General features: G+C 31.0%; 1 protein-coding gene across 2 annotated transcripts in view; it reads left to right on the top strand.

Annotated features, from left to right (window-relative positions):
• Positions 1–15,562, top strand: part of LOC107437837 (uncharacterized) — a 93,194-nt gene that overhangs the window by 10,138 nt on the left and 67,494 nt on the right. For both annotated transcript variants that reach the window (XM_087149829.1, XM_087149830.1), the window contains exons 4-11: positions 2,364–2,423; positions 5,355–5,468; positions 8,783–8,898; positions 9,025–9,083; positions 9,169–9,221; positions 13,358–13,482; positions 13,797–13,938; positions 14,338–14,399. In XM_087149829.1, coding sequence (XP_087005955.1) covers positions 2,364–2,423; positions 5,355–5,468; positions 8,783–8,898; positions 9,025–9,083; positions 9,169–9,221; positions 13,358–13,482; positions 13,797–13,938; positions 14,338–14,399 — 731 coding nt within the window. The remainder of the gene's footprint in view (positions 1–2,363; positions 2,424–5,354; positions 5,469–8,782; positions 8,899–9,024; positions 9,084–9,168; positions 9,222–13,357; positions 13,483–13,796; positions 13,939–14,337; positions 14,400–15,562) is intronic.

Below are 15,562 nucleotides of genomic sequence, written 5' to 3'. Positions count from 1 at the left end.
CATAGTTATATTTGAATGAACATTGATTAGAGTGAGAGCAAAACAAGTCTGTCGAATAAGCCATGCCAATATTTAAGCTAGCACTTTTTATTTTTTACCAACTTGATTCTGATTTTTTACGAATGCTTTTATGTATCAAAAAGACTGGTAGCATATATTTACACTCTATAGATATATACTGTAAACATTTTTGAAATTTTTTATAATTTCATTTTTATAAAAAGTGGGTGCAAATAAAATTTTTACACCGTATTGAGTCTGAGAATTTTTAAAGATAATTACAGGTATCTGCTGTAAGCAATTTGTAATACTTTCAGAAACACTAACGATTGTTTAACCCTTTGACGGTTATGAACGAGATCAGCTCGCAATCGAATCGTGCCTCATAATGCGCGCAAACGAGTTCCGCTCGGGAGCAAGGTTTTGACCGTAATAGTTAGTAACGAGCACTACTCGCGTAGTGAAATTTTTCCCCAATGCGCGCTGACGAGCTGTGCTCGTTCACCATTATTATTCTGCATTGACTATGTTAAAAACGAAAAGTACGTAAAAACTGCTATTTATATGTATTACGAATACTTTAAGAAATTTTTAAAACACGTGAGGCGAGCTATCTACCGCATTCAGAGATGCCAACTTGCTCCGTTTTGTAAAATAGTATTTCCTAGTGATGGTGAAAGTCAAGTTACTTTCAGTTTAGCCTTTTTCCTTTTAAGTAATTTTTTCACCACTAAATATCAAAAACTATAAGTAACATATAAAATGCACCGTTAAAGCAACAATCTACTGGTTACTCTATTAAAAAGTAGGCTTATAACTGTCCTTCTCCAACGAAATTTACTACATAATTTGGTACCACTTTATTATAACAATTCCAGAAGACGGAGCAGTTGGCATCGCCAGAGAAGGGTGACATTTTCGGAAGAACGGAGGTGGAAAACAGATGCCCCTTTCGACTACTGTTTGCACGTAATACTGTGCGAATTAATGAAACGAAAACGGCTCATTTCCCTGACCGTCAAAGGGTTAATAAAACAAAATTTGTGAAAACAAGAATCTTCACCCTATAGATATTGATTACGATCATTTTTAAAAACTAGCAAAGACATTAATGATGGTTTTAGAAAATGAAAGGATAGCGACGCATTACTACTATTGTGCGTCTCATATGATTGGTAATATCTTTTGAATATTGAGTAAAACAATGAAAACCGCGTTCTTACGGGAAAGCTACTTAATATTGACCATTAGTTCTCAAAGTATTATTAAGGAGTCCACAAACGCATACTAGTTTCTAACTACTACCAATTGCATATCTGCCAACTTTCACACTCGTCAAAAAAGTATTTTCTCAACATTAGAGAAATATTTATTGATATTGTAAGCAAATGCTTAATTCACTATTTACCATCACATAAAGTAAACAAATGCCCCCTATAGATATCATATGCAATCCTTTTTAACAAATATGAAAAACATTAATGATAGTTTTGCAAAACAGAACGGACTGTGAATCAATAATACTGATGTGCGTCTCATTTGACCAACAGTACCTTTTAAAAGTGGAGAAACCCAGAGAAAAAAGTGCTCTTACAAGGATGCTGCTTAATATTAGCTACTAATTTTTCTATTAGTTTTCAGAAGTTTACAAATGCATACTAGTTTACAATTACTACCAACTGTATACATGGCTACTTTTACTCTCGTCAAAAAAGTATTTTCCTGGTAGTAAAGAAATGATAATAGAAGTGATATCGTAAACAAATGCTTAATTCACATTTTACCATTTCATAAGAAATTAGATTAACAGCACGCCTTTTTTTTATTTAGGTTTAAACTATTTGAATATAATGGTAGCAGAAATCATAATAAATCAGATTTACTAAAACAGAAATCAAGCAGGAATGTAAAAATGTTGGTACCACATTAAATGTGCAAATAAAATCGTCCAGAAAATCCAGTTGGCAGGTATGCAATTTCAAAAATTTCCAGTTTTTATCTATATAGTAGTTGGTGTTGATCTCGATAAAAAAAAATTCATAATATGGGAAAAGTATTATTTTATCAAAAATGAGTCTAAATGTATGTATTTATAATTTTATTTACGGTTTACTATCACTGTAATGACTCTCGAAAGTGTTTGTATACTTAGGATTTTCAATAAAAATATTGCTTTATTCATTAATTAAAAACAATTCTAAAATATTCTTTAAACTTAATAGGAGCCCTAGAGCCCTATTTCATTGAAAGTATATGAGAACTTTTGGGGGCCTTTATATGCCCCCAAAACCTTTATATACCTTATTTTATATTGTTTCATAAATTTAAAATGATAATAATTTTCTTTTATCTTTTAATTATAGGCGAAAATCTGAAAATAAAGAGTTACCTGAAGGAAAGGTTTTTATTAAATTCGTTTTCTTGTAAGTTAATTTACTGTCATATTTTCTTCTTATTTTATGAGTCATTTATAGAGAAAATGGCGGGGGGAATGAAACAATATAACACTTGAAATAATGCTAAATTTTGATTTTATAATAAACATAATGCAAATGAAGCTTATTATTGTAATGTGCTCACAATAAACAGAAAATGATAACATTTAATAACATTTGATTAATTTATCGGACTTTACTTACTAAGATGCAATATTAATGATTTGCGAGATTAGCTTTAGGCTAAAAGATTTGAGTAGACAATATTTTAAGTTACGACACAACAACGTACTTTTTCTGAATAGACATAATTTGTTAAACGAATGCGAATTTTTGAGCATCAAAACATAGGGAGAAGCCGTGACAGAGAGAGAAAGAAAGAGAGAGCACAGTAAAACTCAAAAAAAAAAAGGAAAAAAGAAAAGAGTGAAAAACGAAGAAAATTAATAATTATAATAACTTAATAATAATAATAAATTAATAATATAAATATATATATACACTCATGGACAAAAAAATTAGCGCACCAAGAAGGATTCGTCGAAATGAAACAAAATTTTACATACGTTATGACTACTTTGATATAAGAAAATGATAATAAAATCAAAGAAAAAGGATAATTTATTTCAGAGAAAAAGGCAAAGGAACGGAAAAGTTAACACCTCGTTGGACCCCCTCTAGCACGAATGCACGATGCGATACTATCGGGCATTGAGGCATACAAATTCTGTATGATGTCTAGAGACATTTTATTCCATATTTGCTTTAACCTTGCCTCTAGTTCGTTCAAACTCGTGGGATGCTCAACTCGCAGTCCCAAATTATCCCAGATATGCTCGGTTGGAGACAAATCTGGGGATCGGGAAGCCCGAGGAAGGGTAGTAACGTACGGAGACAGTCTTGTGACACCCTTGCCGTATGAGGCCGAACATTGTCTTGTCGAAAAATGGCTCCTGGGAGCCGTTGCGAGAGTGGCAACACATGCGGTTGCAGGATTTCATGGCCATACTGCTGGGCTGTCATGGTGCCACGGATCAATACTAGGGGTGATAGTGCATTGTAGGCTATGGCACCCCATACCATCACACCAGCTGTGGGAGCGGTTTGTCGCTGTGCAGCAAAGGCGGGATTGAAGCGTTCACCACGGGGTCTCCACACACGAACACGTTTGTCATCACTGCTGAGATTGAATCTGGATTCGTCTCTAAAGACGACCTGGTTCCATTCCGCTGCAGTCCACTTTCCTCGCACGCGGCAAAACTACAAACGGAGGCTCCGATGGGTGGGCGCAATTATTTCTTGGTGCGCTAATGTTTTTGTCCATGAGTGTGTATATATATATATATATATATATATATATATATATATATATATATATATATATATATATATATATATATATATATATATATATATATATATATATATGGGTCATTCTCACAAAAACAGTCATTTTCATGTCCCCAGTATATTTTATGTTTGTTTTACAACCTACGAAAAAAAAAATTTTCAGGGAAAGTGTCCTTCAGAATGCAAGCTAACAAAAGAATAAAAATAAAATTATCAATTTTTATTTTTTATTAATTTTAGGTAATAAAAATATACCAATATGTCATTCCCTCACTTGTCCCCACTGCTGATTTAAAAAAAGAAAAAAATTGTTTCTGAAATAAAAATTTTTTTTTTACAAATTTGTGTTTTTTATTTGAGAATATTGAAATATAGAATTCAGAAAATAAATTTTAAATTTAATTTCTGATAAAAATATTAACACAGCACTATTTTAAACTTTGTCCCCAGTGTTTCGCGTCATTCCCTCACAACAATGTTCTTATCACCTGCAATTATCTTAGAATAAAAATATTTTACTAAAAACTTCAGAAGTTAACAACTGGCATCATAGAACAAAATTGCAGTATGTTTCCATCTTCAACTTAAAGAAGCTTTGCTGTGGAATAAATTTGAATGAATCAAGCCAGGTAAAATTTTTTTCATTTGTCATTCCCTCATGTCGTTTTTTAGAGTAAAATAAAATACAACTTCATCGAGAAAGTGGATAATTATATGTTGCTTTCTTGTATGAATATAATTGTATGTGATTGACTTCAGAAATTAATAAAGCCTAACTGTTATTTTAAAATTTTATTGAATTCGTCATTCCCTCACTAGTGTATAAAGTGAGGGAATGAGGCTGAAGTGAGGGAATGATTCAAGATGAGTATATTATTAAATTTTTTTTTGTTCAATCGTGCCAGCCAATTTTATTTCCTAAACCTGTAAAAACTATTAAATATATGAGACTAAATTATAATAAATATTAGATATACTTAGTATGTTATCATTTTCAAACTTTAGGTAGATGTAACTTAGATAAAAAGATGTATTAAAATAAAATATCATTCCCTCACTATTAGTGTCAGTCCCTCACTTTTGAAATAGTGAAAATAATTAATTTACTTATTAATTAATTTGAAAAATAAATTAATAAATTAATAAATTAATTCATTAAACTAATTAATTTATTTGTTTAATTAATTAATTAATTATTAATTATTATAAATTAATTATTTAAAAAATTAATTAATTTAAATATTAAGTATAATTTATAGGATATATACTTTCTTTGTAATGCCATTACATATTTCTATTAATATAGAAAGTTTCAGAGCTTTTTATTCACTTTACTTTTTTGGGATTTTATGAACTGAAAAATGACAGTTTTCGTGAGAATGACCCATATATATATATATATATATATATATATATATATATATATATATATATATATATATATATATATATATATATATATATATATATATATATATATATATATAGAGAGAGAGAGAGAGAGAGAGAGAGAGAGAGAAAATCAATGTACCAACGATTTTTTATTACTTGTATATTTTTGATTCGTAGATGGAGTGCTTCATCTGATGTTTATGATCCAACACTGGATACGAACTCGAAGGGATTCACAAGTGCCATTGCAAAATCCGAATGGGACTCACTATTTCATCCACCAATTCAAAAGTGAGTAATATTTCATGATAATAAAAATTTAGAAAGAATACTAAAAAGAAAAATTAAATAGCAGCAGTTTCAATAAGCAGTATCATAATTAATTGCTACCATTTCACTAAGATAATTTCTTTACAGGTGTATAACGCACCTTACACCTTTGTAAAAAAATTTAAAAAAAAACTAGTAAGGTATAGCGCTTTAGCTTGTTTGACATTTTTTAATGTACAGAGGAACTGAATAGAATGCCCTCCAAAAGTAAAGATTAAACCATCATTTCTGTGTTTAATTTGAACCTAAGTGAATTGAAAAAATCGGAAGAAAGCATTGAAGAGTTTTTTTCTTGATAATCACATGTGAATCTAGATAATTCCTAAGAAAATATGACATACCAAAAACGTTTTAGCAAAGAAGTCTTTTTTCAGAGAAAAAAAATTTTATTTTAATTTTTTGTGCAAAAGTCCCTTCTGACCTCTCACTTCAGCACCACCTCTTTTATACATCTTTTTCATTTATACGACGATTTTTATATGTCCCAGTACATTAGGTAGGGAAATAACGATAAACATCCTTCGTTTATGCGTCGCTTTAAAAATAAATTTTTAAATTATGGGCCGAAATTTTTGGCTAACATTTTAGTTTTTTTATCCTTTAAATATTTCTTTTTCTTTTTTTTAAAAAAAAAATAGGTTTTACATTTTAAATTGAAGCAATTATATAAGTTATCCTTGTTACAGATAAGAGGAAATATGTAGTTAGATCCTATTGAATTGTGCAGCATATTATGACGTCAAGTACTTTCCTTAGAAATTTATCAATTGATGTTTCACCCCCTTCCATAAAACCCAAATTTTTTGTGAAGAACTGTTCATTTATATGTAACTTAAACTTGTGAACGATGAGACCGTGGTGGATGATACTGACGAGGAGGATTAAGTTCCTCCAAATCACACTGTAGTATTAGAAACTTAGACAGTATTCGTGACTATTTACAAATTAATTCTGCTTCTGAAACTCCCTTTTCTCATTTATATCAACTGGAAAAAACTGTTTTTGAAATACGTCAGCAGAAACAAATACAAACATGTATTAAAGATTATTTTGTAAGAAAATAAATTATCTTTAGGTATGTTATATTTTTTTATTGTATAATTATAGTAAATACCAAAACAGTATAAATATTAACATTTAATCTTTAGAAACATATTTATTCATATTGTCACTGCAATTTATATTGCGTTTTAGAAGTATTTCACTTATGCGTCACTTTAACTTATGCGCTTTTTTCTGTTGGCCCCTTACACCAGTGCATAAGTGAGAGTGCACTGTATTTGTTGAGTTTTTTGTAGTTGATTCAATGCAATCAGGATGAAGTGCTTCACCTAATCTACATCTCACGTATTTTCTACCATCACTACCAAAGAGCGATATTTTACCCTCATCGCTCCAGATTACTTGCTTCCATTGATTTTCTGATCATTTAATATGCTCTTTTGCCCACTTAACTCGTTTTTCGCGTTGCTTTTGATTTAAATATGGTTTTTTCCTTGGAATTCTAGCTTGTAGTTCAAATCCTGATAACCTTCTTCTTACTGCAATAACCGCTGCATTCATTTCACATCTAACGGCATATGATGAAATTTTTCTATCTTGAAGGCATAGCAGTTTAATTTTTCTATCGGCAGTAGCACTTGTGAATTTTTTTCGGCCTGATTTTGCATCCTGAATGCCAAAAAAAATACATCGAAACTGTCCTGAAACCAAAATTGATACTTTCCATCTCTTCCCCAACAACGCACCATTTATTTTTCAGCAGGAATCAGCTCCATGCCACACAGCAAAGTATACAAAGCATGGTTTCAAAATAAAGGCATAGATATATTACCATGGCCAGGAAACAGCCCTGATCTCGATCCAATTGAAACTTTGTGGCGACGTTTGAAAATTCTTGTACGAAAAAAACGTCCATCCAATAAAAGACAACTTATTGAAGCTATAATTGATTCTTGGCACCACGTGATTACGAAAGATGAACTCCAAACACTCGTTCACTCGATAAAAAGACGCTGTGAAGTTGTCTTAAAAAAGAAGGGTTATCCTACTACGTATTGATTGTGTAAGTATCACTTCAAAAAAATGCAAATCTAAGATAGATCTTACTATTAGTTGTATAACTTTTTTTGTAATGCAGATATTATAATACTGTATTTATTATTAAATTCGGCATTAAATTACCTTCAATTTGATACATAAACGTTTGTATTTAAGTGAATATTAATATATTCTACAAGCACACAAAGTTGAAAAACATGAAACTTTCAAAAAATGTCCACACTTTTGGCCACCACTGTAGATGTCCGAGGCTGAACTGAATTAGTTGCTTGTATAATTCCATTGTGAAGCCTTTGGATTCGATTTACATAGGTTGTCATAGACAACCAGAGGGTGACACTTTCCCTAATGGCGTATTCTTATTCCTGTTACAACAGCAAACTATTCCTATTGATTGTAACTATAACTGATCATTGATGAATTTTCATTAAGCAGGAAGCGAAGTGATAGACATTTGTATTGCTTCACTATAGCACCAACTGTTGCAGCTATCTTTTTCATTTCTGTCATTCAGCATGATTGTTATTTTTTTCTTGAAATAACTTGGAAATTTCTAAAATAGCTTCAAAATAAACAAAATATTTGAATTCTGAGGCTAAAAATGTATGAAATTTTTTTTGATGCGATATCAAAAAAATTACACTTTGTGTTATTCTCTTATAAGACATGTTAGAAGTCTGATTTTGGTCGAATTAATATAACTAGGAATTTCGGAATATTCAGTTTACCAGTATTTTATTTTATAACCGTCGTTGAACAGCCAACCCAATTTTGGGTTTACCACTACTTATGTTCAACTCCGTAGTCTTGTATTTCTAAATCCAATTCAAAAACAAGGGAACTTCTAGATCAAGTACTGGGGGAAATTTGATTTCTTAGTGGGCTTTCGGAGGAAATTAACCCGCATTTGCGTTAGATAAGAAAGAGAACCACGAAGACCTCCCATCGTTAGCCGGACGGTAAGGGAATTGATCCGTCTGCCACTGAGGATATTTTATGTCAGCACTGTGGTCGGCGTAAGCTGGGTGTGAAATTAGAGTCCGCCATTCATAGCTGCGATTAGAGCGCGGTTCACCTTATTGGAAATCGAACGCTCCATCCCCTGAGCCACTACAGCTCAATTAACCTGTATTGCATTACTTGTAATTTTGAAGGATTGTTTAGGTTTTCATCGTGTTAACGAGTATTAATATGTAAATATATATTTTTTTCAGATTCGCTGAAAGCATGAATTTCTACTCTCAAACCGGAAATTTAAGAGGAACAGTTTCTGTTAATGAGGATCCAGAGTACGAAATGAGTTTATTTGGTGAAAGAGTGAGAAGTTTAGGTGAAGTACAAATAGTTACATGTCATATAATCCAATTATCATACTTTCAAATTATCTGTCACACTTTGAAAATGTTCTGTCATTGCTCTAAATAAGTTGTCTCAGTTTACTTTTTAAAAATTTCAGGAAGCAGCTCCCATATTGCTGGCTGCAACTTCGAGAATTGGCTGGGTTACGTTCCGGAGGTAATAAAAACATTGTTTTTAAATGGAATTTAAATTATGAAAGATTGATAATTTAAAAATTAATACTGGCTCGTTTATTTTTTAGAATGGATATGGCTTTCACTTGTTAAAAGCATCAGTTCCAAAAGTCGCCAAAGAGTAAGTTAGTGACATAACATTAACAATTATCCAAGTACCTTTTTAAGCCGATTTTTATTTCCGCTTTTCTGTTGAATATTTTTTATTTTTCTGTATAATATAAAACTAGTATTTTATCTCGTTCCAAAATAGTTTGAGGCTTATTTTGAAGTCAAATCGAGCAGAATAGGATGATTTTAAAAAAAAATATCTACTTTGGTTGTTTCGTGGATAATTATACCCTTTTTGTCATTTTCCTCAAAACAAATTTTTCGATTTTTTACATTCATTTAAAATACAACATCTCAAAATATTTTAGTTCGAATTACTTGAAATTTTACTTGAATGGTTTCGATGCATATGCTTAGATATCGACTGTAGACTAGTTGATGAAATTATCATTTTATATTTTTCAGCTAAAGTAATAATTTCCATTTTCTTAATGTTTCTTTTTAAAATTTTCGGCCTTTTTATTTTTACCTAATTAGTTTCAATATTTGCTGTAAAATGTATAAATATCAAGATTACGTATAATGCATAGTCTATTATCTGAGTATAATTTTTTATGAGAATGCAAGAATAACGAAAAAATAATTATCTTCAACAAAGCTATAAGATTTTGAAAAGAGATCGACTTTTGGTCTTTTTTAACCAGTTTTCTCTTTAAAAAGTTTTGTACATACATATTTTAGTGTATTTATGCATTAATGTTTAATGTATGCACGCTGTATAAATATTTAATGTGTTAAACATCTTTTTGTATTTATATTATATGTTTTAGTGCTCAACCCACACATATATACAAATAAAAAAATTCTAAATAAAAAAGTTTAAAATTTTGCCACCGGCGATATTTGAGTACCGTTGGTATGTTTTCATTCAGTTCTATATGCTACTTATCAATGATTAAAAAAAAACATATTTGAATACATAAGCAAATATCATTTTGTTTAATATATTTTTTTATCATGGATGCGCACCCTCAAGTCTTAACTCCACACAATATTTAAAATGGTATTTAAATAGTTATCAGTGTAAATTGAATTAGTTTACATTTGACAGCACTTATGAATATTCACCAAATGTATCTCGTATAAATATGGGCGATACTACTCCACCGCCGTGACTTCGTCACAGGTGCCCACTGGGTAACGAAAAGAGAGTTAGCAAGTTCTGGCACTTTCTGTGGCCAATGGACAATAGCTCCAAGTGCCCGCCATTTAAAAAAAAAAAAATCTCGTATAAATAAGACAAGTTAGCTTCCATAATTCTTTTTGTGCTTACAACCGGGGCTTTCGCGGGTCTGAAAAAGCTTTACAACCGGTAGCAAAAATGGTTTTAAATCGAAGATTTTTTCATTTTATTATTATTCCGATATCTCCTTCGAATGTCCATAAATTTTTTAATCAACTCTACGTATTATTTTTCGAGGAAAATATTTTATATATATGCTGGATTGCCATTTTTTTTAGAAAAATGTAAGAACTAGGAGAAAAAGATTGTGGGAGCAAAATAGTTAACTGATTAGACTTAGACTGAGTGTGTGCACGGAATCTCAGCCCACGAAACCGGCACTTTTCTTCCTTATCTGAATTAGTGCTCTTAGAGAACTGTGATATTCTCTTTAAATAGTGATCATCGCAAGAAAAATAACGGAAGCTATAGCAAACTTAAGTTTAAACATTTGGTCTACCATCTATCTACATTAGTTGTTGGCGAAATATGGCGGTATAGTCCAGAACAGGATCACATGGAGATCATTTCCCGCTCGAGGAGTATCCATATCAGAAAGAATTAAAAGTTAAAAACATTGGATATTTAGTTGGAGAAATACATCTTAATTATTTTAAAAAGTTAAGTAAAAAGCTTAGGGTGGAATACTCCTTGGAAAGTATTCCATCTGAGAGGAGGAATAAGATGATTGAGTTATGATCCCTCATATCAATTAGATATTTATTTAGTATTTCAGTTAATCCTGCAGGGTCTGAATCTTTTACCTTACTAAAGAATCGCTGAAGTAATTATCATCAACCAAAACTATTTGTAAGTTAAGTTTCTAGGAAACAACTGGACAGCTAAATAATTTCGGTGAACTAATTTTTCGTGAAATATTTTCCGTGAATTTGTGTGAAATTAAAGCCTATGAAAGTTTACGATAATTGTATTAAGAAATTGTTACCACTTCTTACATTTTTATAATCAGTGGCTATTTTGACATGTATTTGGATTCCAAACGAAAGATTCTAGTTTTCAAGGCAAGAGGTGTCTTAAAATTGGAGATTACAGGGGTTAGACAAAATGATAGAAATACTGCTAACTAATTATATACAAACAATATTTTTTAAGCAAATTTTTTTAAATTTGTTTTATAACCACCGCTGAACAGCTGACCCAATTTTACTGTTATGAGAGCATTCACCTTCCAATAAGATGACCCGAATTCGACTCCAGCGTAGCTGGTGGATTCGAATTCTGTACTCGGCTCGCACCAACCACAGTGCTGACGTAAAATATCCTCAGTGGTAGACGGATAATGGGTTAGAGTCCCCTTCCGGTCAGGCTAACGGTAGGAAATTCTCGTGGTTTTCCTCAGCATGCAACGCAAATGCTGGTCTCCCTCAAAACGTCATCCACGAATGCAAATTTCTCCCAATACTTGATCCAGGAGTTCCCTTGTCTTCTGGGTTTGGTTCAAAATTACAAGTCTACAGAGTAGAACATTGGTAGTCATAAACCCGAAATCAGGTAGGCTGTTCAATGACTGTTATAAAATATAAAGAAAACTCTTCATTTTCAGAGTACTGGTGGTTACCCTTACATACCTGCCAACTTTTACAATATTCCAAAGAGTTTTTAACAGTGGTGGCGAAATACCTATTGAAGTGATAATTTAGGCAAATACTTAATTCTTTTTTAGCCTACGAAGGATATTTAGCAATTTTTTTCTATGTATGCTTAAACTATTGAAATGTAAGGAGTTTAAAATTACAGTATTTAAAACTTTAATAAATCAAATTTGATAAAACAAGAATCCAGTATGAATCTAGAAATTTTGCCACTGCATTAAATTTGAAAATAAGTAAAGGCTATATCCGGAAGAAAATGCTTTATGGAAGTAAATGTTTCATAAGGAAGTATATACTACAGACGGATCTGATTCGGGAAAATATTTTGAAAACGGTCGAGAACTACAAACTAATAATTGAAACCTTTCGGTTCCAAAAGGAACCGAAAGTTTGCAATTATTAGCCAATTTTTTAAGAGGTGCAGCATTGCTTAAATGTAACATTAAAACATAAATCAAATCTCGGTGCGCTGACGCAAAACGGCAATAACTGATTTGTTGGATTTTTGAGACATATATAGAGGGAATCTGGGAGGTGGGAGTAGAATTTGGGGGAGAGGGTGTGCCAAGCACCATATAGTATAGTCATGAGTGGGAAACCAATCGGTTGAACATATGATTAAATATATAGGAAATGAAACGTAATTGAGAATAAACTAAATTAGAATATAATAATATTAACATTTACGCAGGTGTAATAAAATAGAAATATGTAAGAGAAAAAATACATGCAACTACTTAGATATTTACCCGAGATTGACAAAAATCTGTCAACAACAAAAGAAAGGTTATAGAAGCGATTGGTAATCGGACAACTACCTTGTCTTACTTGTCTGACGATCCAGGCAACTGGGTAGTACCACTCGTTGCTGGGTTACTTATCACGCTCAAGTTACCAATTTATCGACCCATTTAAGTTTCTTAAACGTAAAAAAGTGGCGTATCACAAAAGCCTTTTTATTATTTAGAAATCGTGGTGAGCAAAACCACTATAAATCGAATTTACTAACGACAGAATTATACATTAAAAGACTACCACTCGTTAGTATTTATCCGCTGTCAGGAGCAAGTTTACTGGCCTAAAATGCTACATATATTTATTCATTCTGCATGATTTGTTGAAAATTTACTATGATAATGATCTCATCAATATCATAATTATTTTCTGAATAAAAAGGTTAAAACACAAAAATAATTAAGTACTTCTAATATATTTTTGATGTTAAATAAATAAAATATCATTTGCTTTTTATGTATTAAATACAAAGTTTTGATCTTATTAACTTTTATGAAATAAATGTTATCATTTTAGCATACCTGCAGGTTACCTTATTAATCCCTGTGGAGACATGACTGTAATAAATGATATCGATATTACCGTAAAACCTGCCAGCTCAGTTATTTCAGCGCGAAGTTTAGAAGCCAATTTCTCAGCTGGTAAGTTTTTTTTTCTCCCTTTTTTAATTTTTTTGTGGAATCGGACAATAAGATTTATATATCAGATAGCTTTAACTTTAATGCTGCCAAGTTTACATTTACGTCGATTTGGTGTGTGCCTTTTTTTTATTTCCAATTCTCTATCTTTAAACATAAATAGTGACAAATATATTGTTTCATTAAAATATTTTTTTTTTATACTGTCGGCTTTCTATCCCTCTATAATATGTAAAACTTTAAGAGATTATTACGAAAAACTTTAACAGCAAATAAAGAATTATTGTTAAGTATTTTTTTTCTTCAAAATATGATAGGGATGTCCTACAAAGTGGGTGGAAGTATGTCTCAAGAGCCTATAGTTCTATACAGTGGACAAGGATGGAGTGGTTTCTTAGAATTGTTTTTTGTCAAATTCAACTTTCAGAATAAAACTGGATATGGATTGTTTCTATCAGGGTAAGTTAATTTTATTTAAAAGAATGCCTTATAGATAGTCCTTCTAAGCAAACTCGGGAACTTTACTTTTAAAAAGTAACGAGTAAAAGTACAATGATTTAAAGCAAGAAAAACGAGTAAAAAATTTTGATTTTAAAAAGTAACAAGTAAAAGTACAAGTACAAAGCAACAAAGGTAACGATTTTAAAGTTCAATTTGAGCAAATTTAAAATTTAAGGTAATCGTAAATTCCATTGAAAATGTCAGAGCAATTTATTATTTTTTCTTATGTATATTTTCTCTATTTGGTTGTATCAATCGTTAAATGGCAATAAATATTAATGAATAGTAATTTTTTCAGTACTTAAAAGGATATTACATTTAAATCTGTTTTAATGGATTTTTTTTAAAATCAAATAGGGAGGTGTACAATGAGCCAGCGAAACCAAAGATCCCTTTACTTCGCACTCTCTATCCCAAAAGTAAGTAGCTAATTAATTATAATTTCATCTAGAAATTACTTTTACAAAAAATGAAAATAAATAAACAATAAAACTCTCATTTGTTTTAATAAATAATTACTTTAGGATGATAATTATAATTCAAAATTTAACCTGTTGTTTTGTGGGTTTATCAGCATAATTTTAAAATGTAAAAGATGAATAGATCATACACATACCTGTTCTAACATATACTGAAATATTAGATCTAATGACTTTTTCCATTTCCTGACCAAAGATTCAATCCTTCATAGCTGCCAACGGCCGTTGAGAAATAACTTTTTTAGTGGTAGCAACTTTAGCGTTTTAGTTCAGTTTAAAGTTTCAAAAACATATTGTAAACTATCGCGACGAATCAATAATTTAAAAAAATATGCAGGTAAGATCAATTTGCTGGCTAGTTATGTTATAGGTGCTATGTTTGCAGAGGTTCTAATTGTTTTGTTTTTAGAAAAACTTTTCCAAACCTAAATTTATTTTTATTACTACTTTGTAAAATCTTTTTCAACGGCCAATACAAATTGGCAGGTATGATCCTTCAAATGAAGGCATGTCCATCTAGTTTTGTGTAATTTTCTTCACAAAAACTATGCGAGTAGTTTTTTTTTCTTTCGAATTGTTGTATCCAGTGGCAGAGAGCTTAAGTAGACACTCAGAAAACAAATTCTAATTCTAATTATTATCTATATCTCAGTACCTGCCACCGAAGGCAGGCTGGATATTCACTTGATATCTAAATTGTCACATCTAGTGCTTGTAGTTAGCTTGTTTACTTAGTAATACGAGAGAAGATATGGGCAAGGATCTCTTGCTCCGATGTGGGACCCTTAGTGCAGTACACACACTGAGTTCGCAAGTATTGGGAAGCAAGAAAACTTTTATCGCAAGGACGTCGTTCCTGTTTTGTCCTCTCATATACGTATTTATACTTTAGTATCTTTATTTTTTTTAGATATTTGTACTTTTGTACAAATTGAAATTTCATATTTTACTTATTTGATTCAATTGTATATGTAGTGGCGTACAAAACTCTTATAAGTTTTTTAAATATTAATGTACATCCTTTGCTATCACCAGAAAAAAAAATATATTATGTAACCCGTGAAATTCCTTGCGAGTTTAAGGGTATGATTTTACTCTAACTA

This window comes from Parasteatoda tepidariorum, chromosome 8 (assembly GCF_982258835.1).
Source record: "Parasteatoda tepidariorum strain Cologne lab strain chromosome 8, Ptep-v5.0, whole genome shotgun sequence".
In the NCBI taxonomy this organism is placed as follows: Eukaryota; Metazoa; Arthropoda; class Arachnida; order Araneae; family Theridiidae; genus Parasteatoda; species Parasteatoda tepidariorum.
Note: the sequence above shows the minus strand (reverse complement) of the source record. Positions and strands in the feature narration are given on the sequence as shown.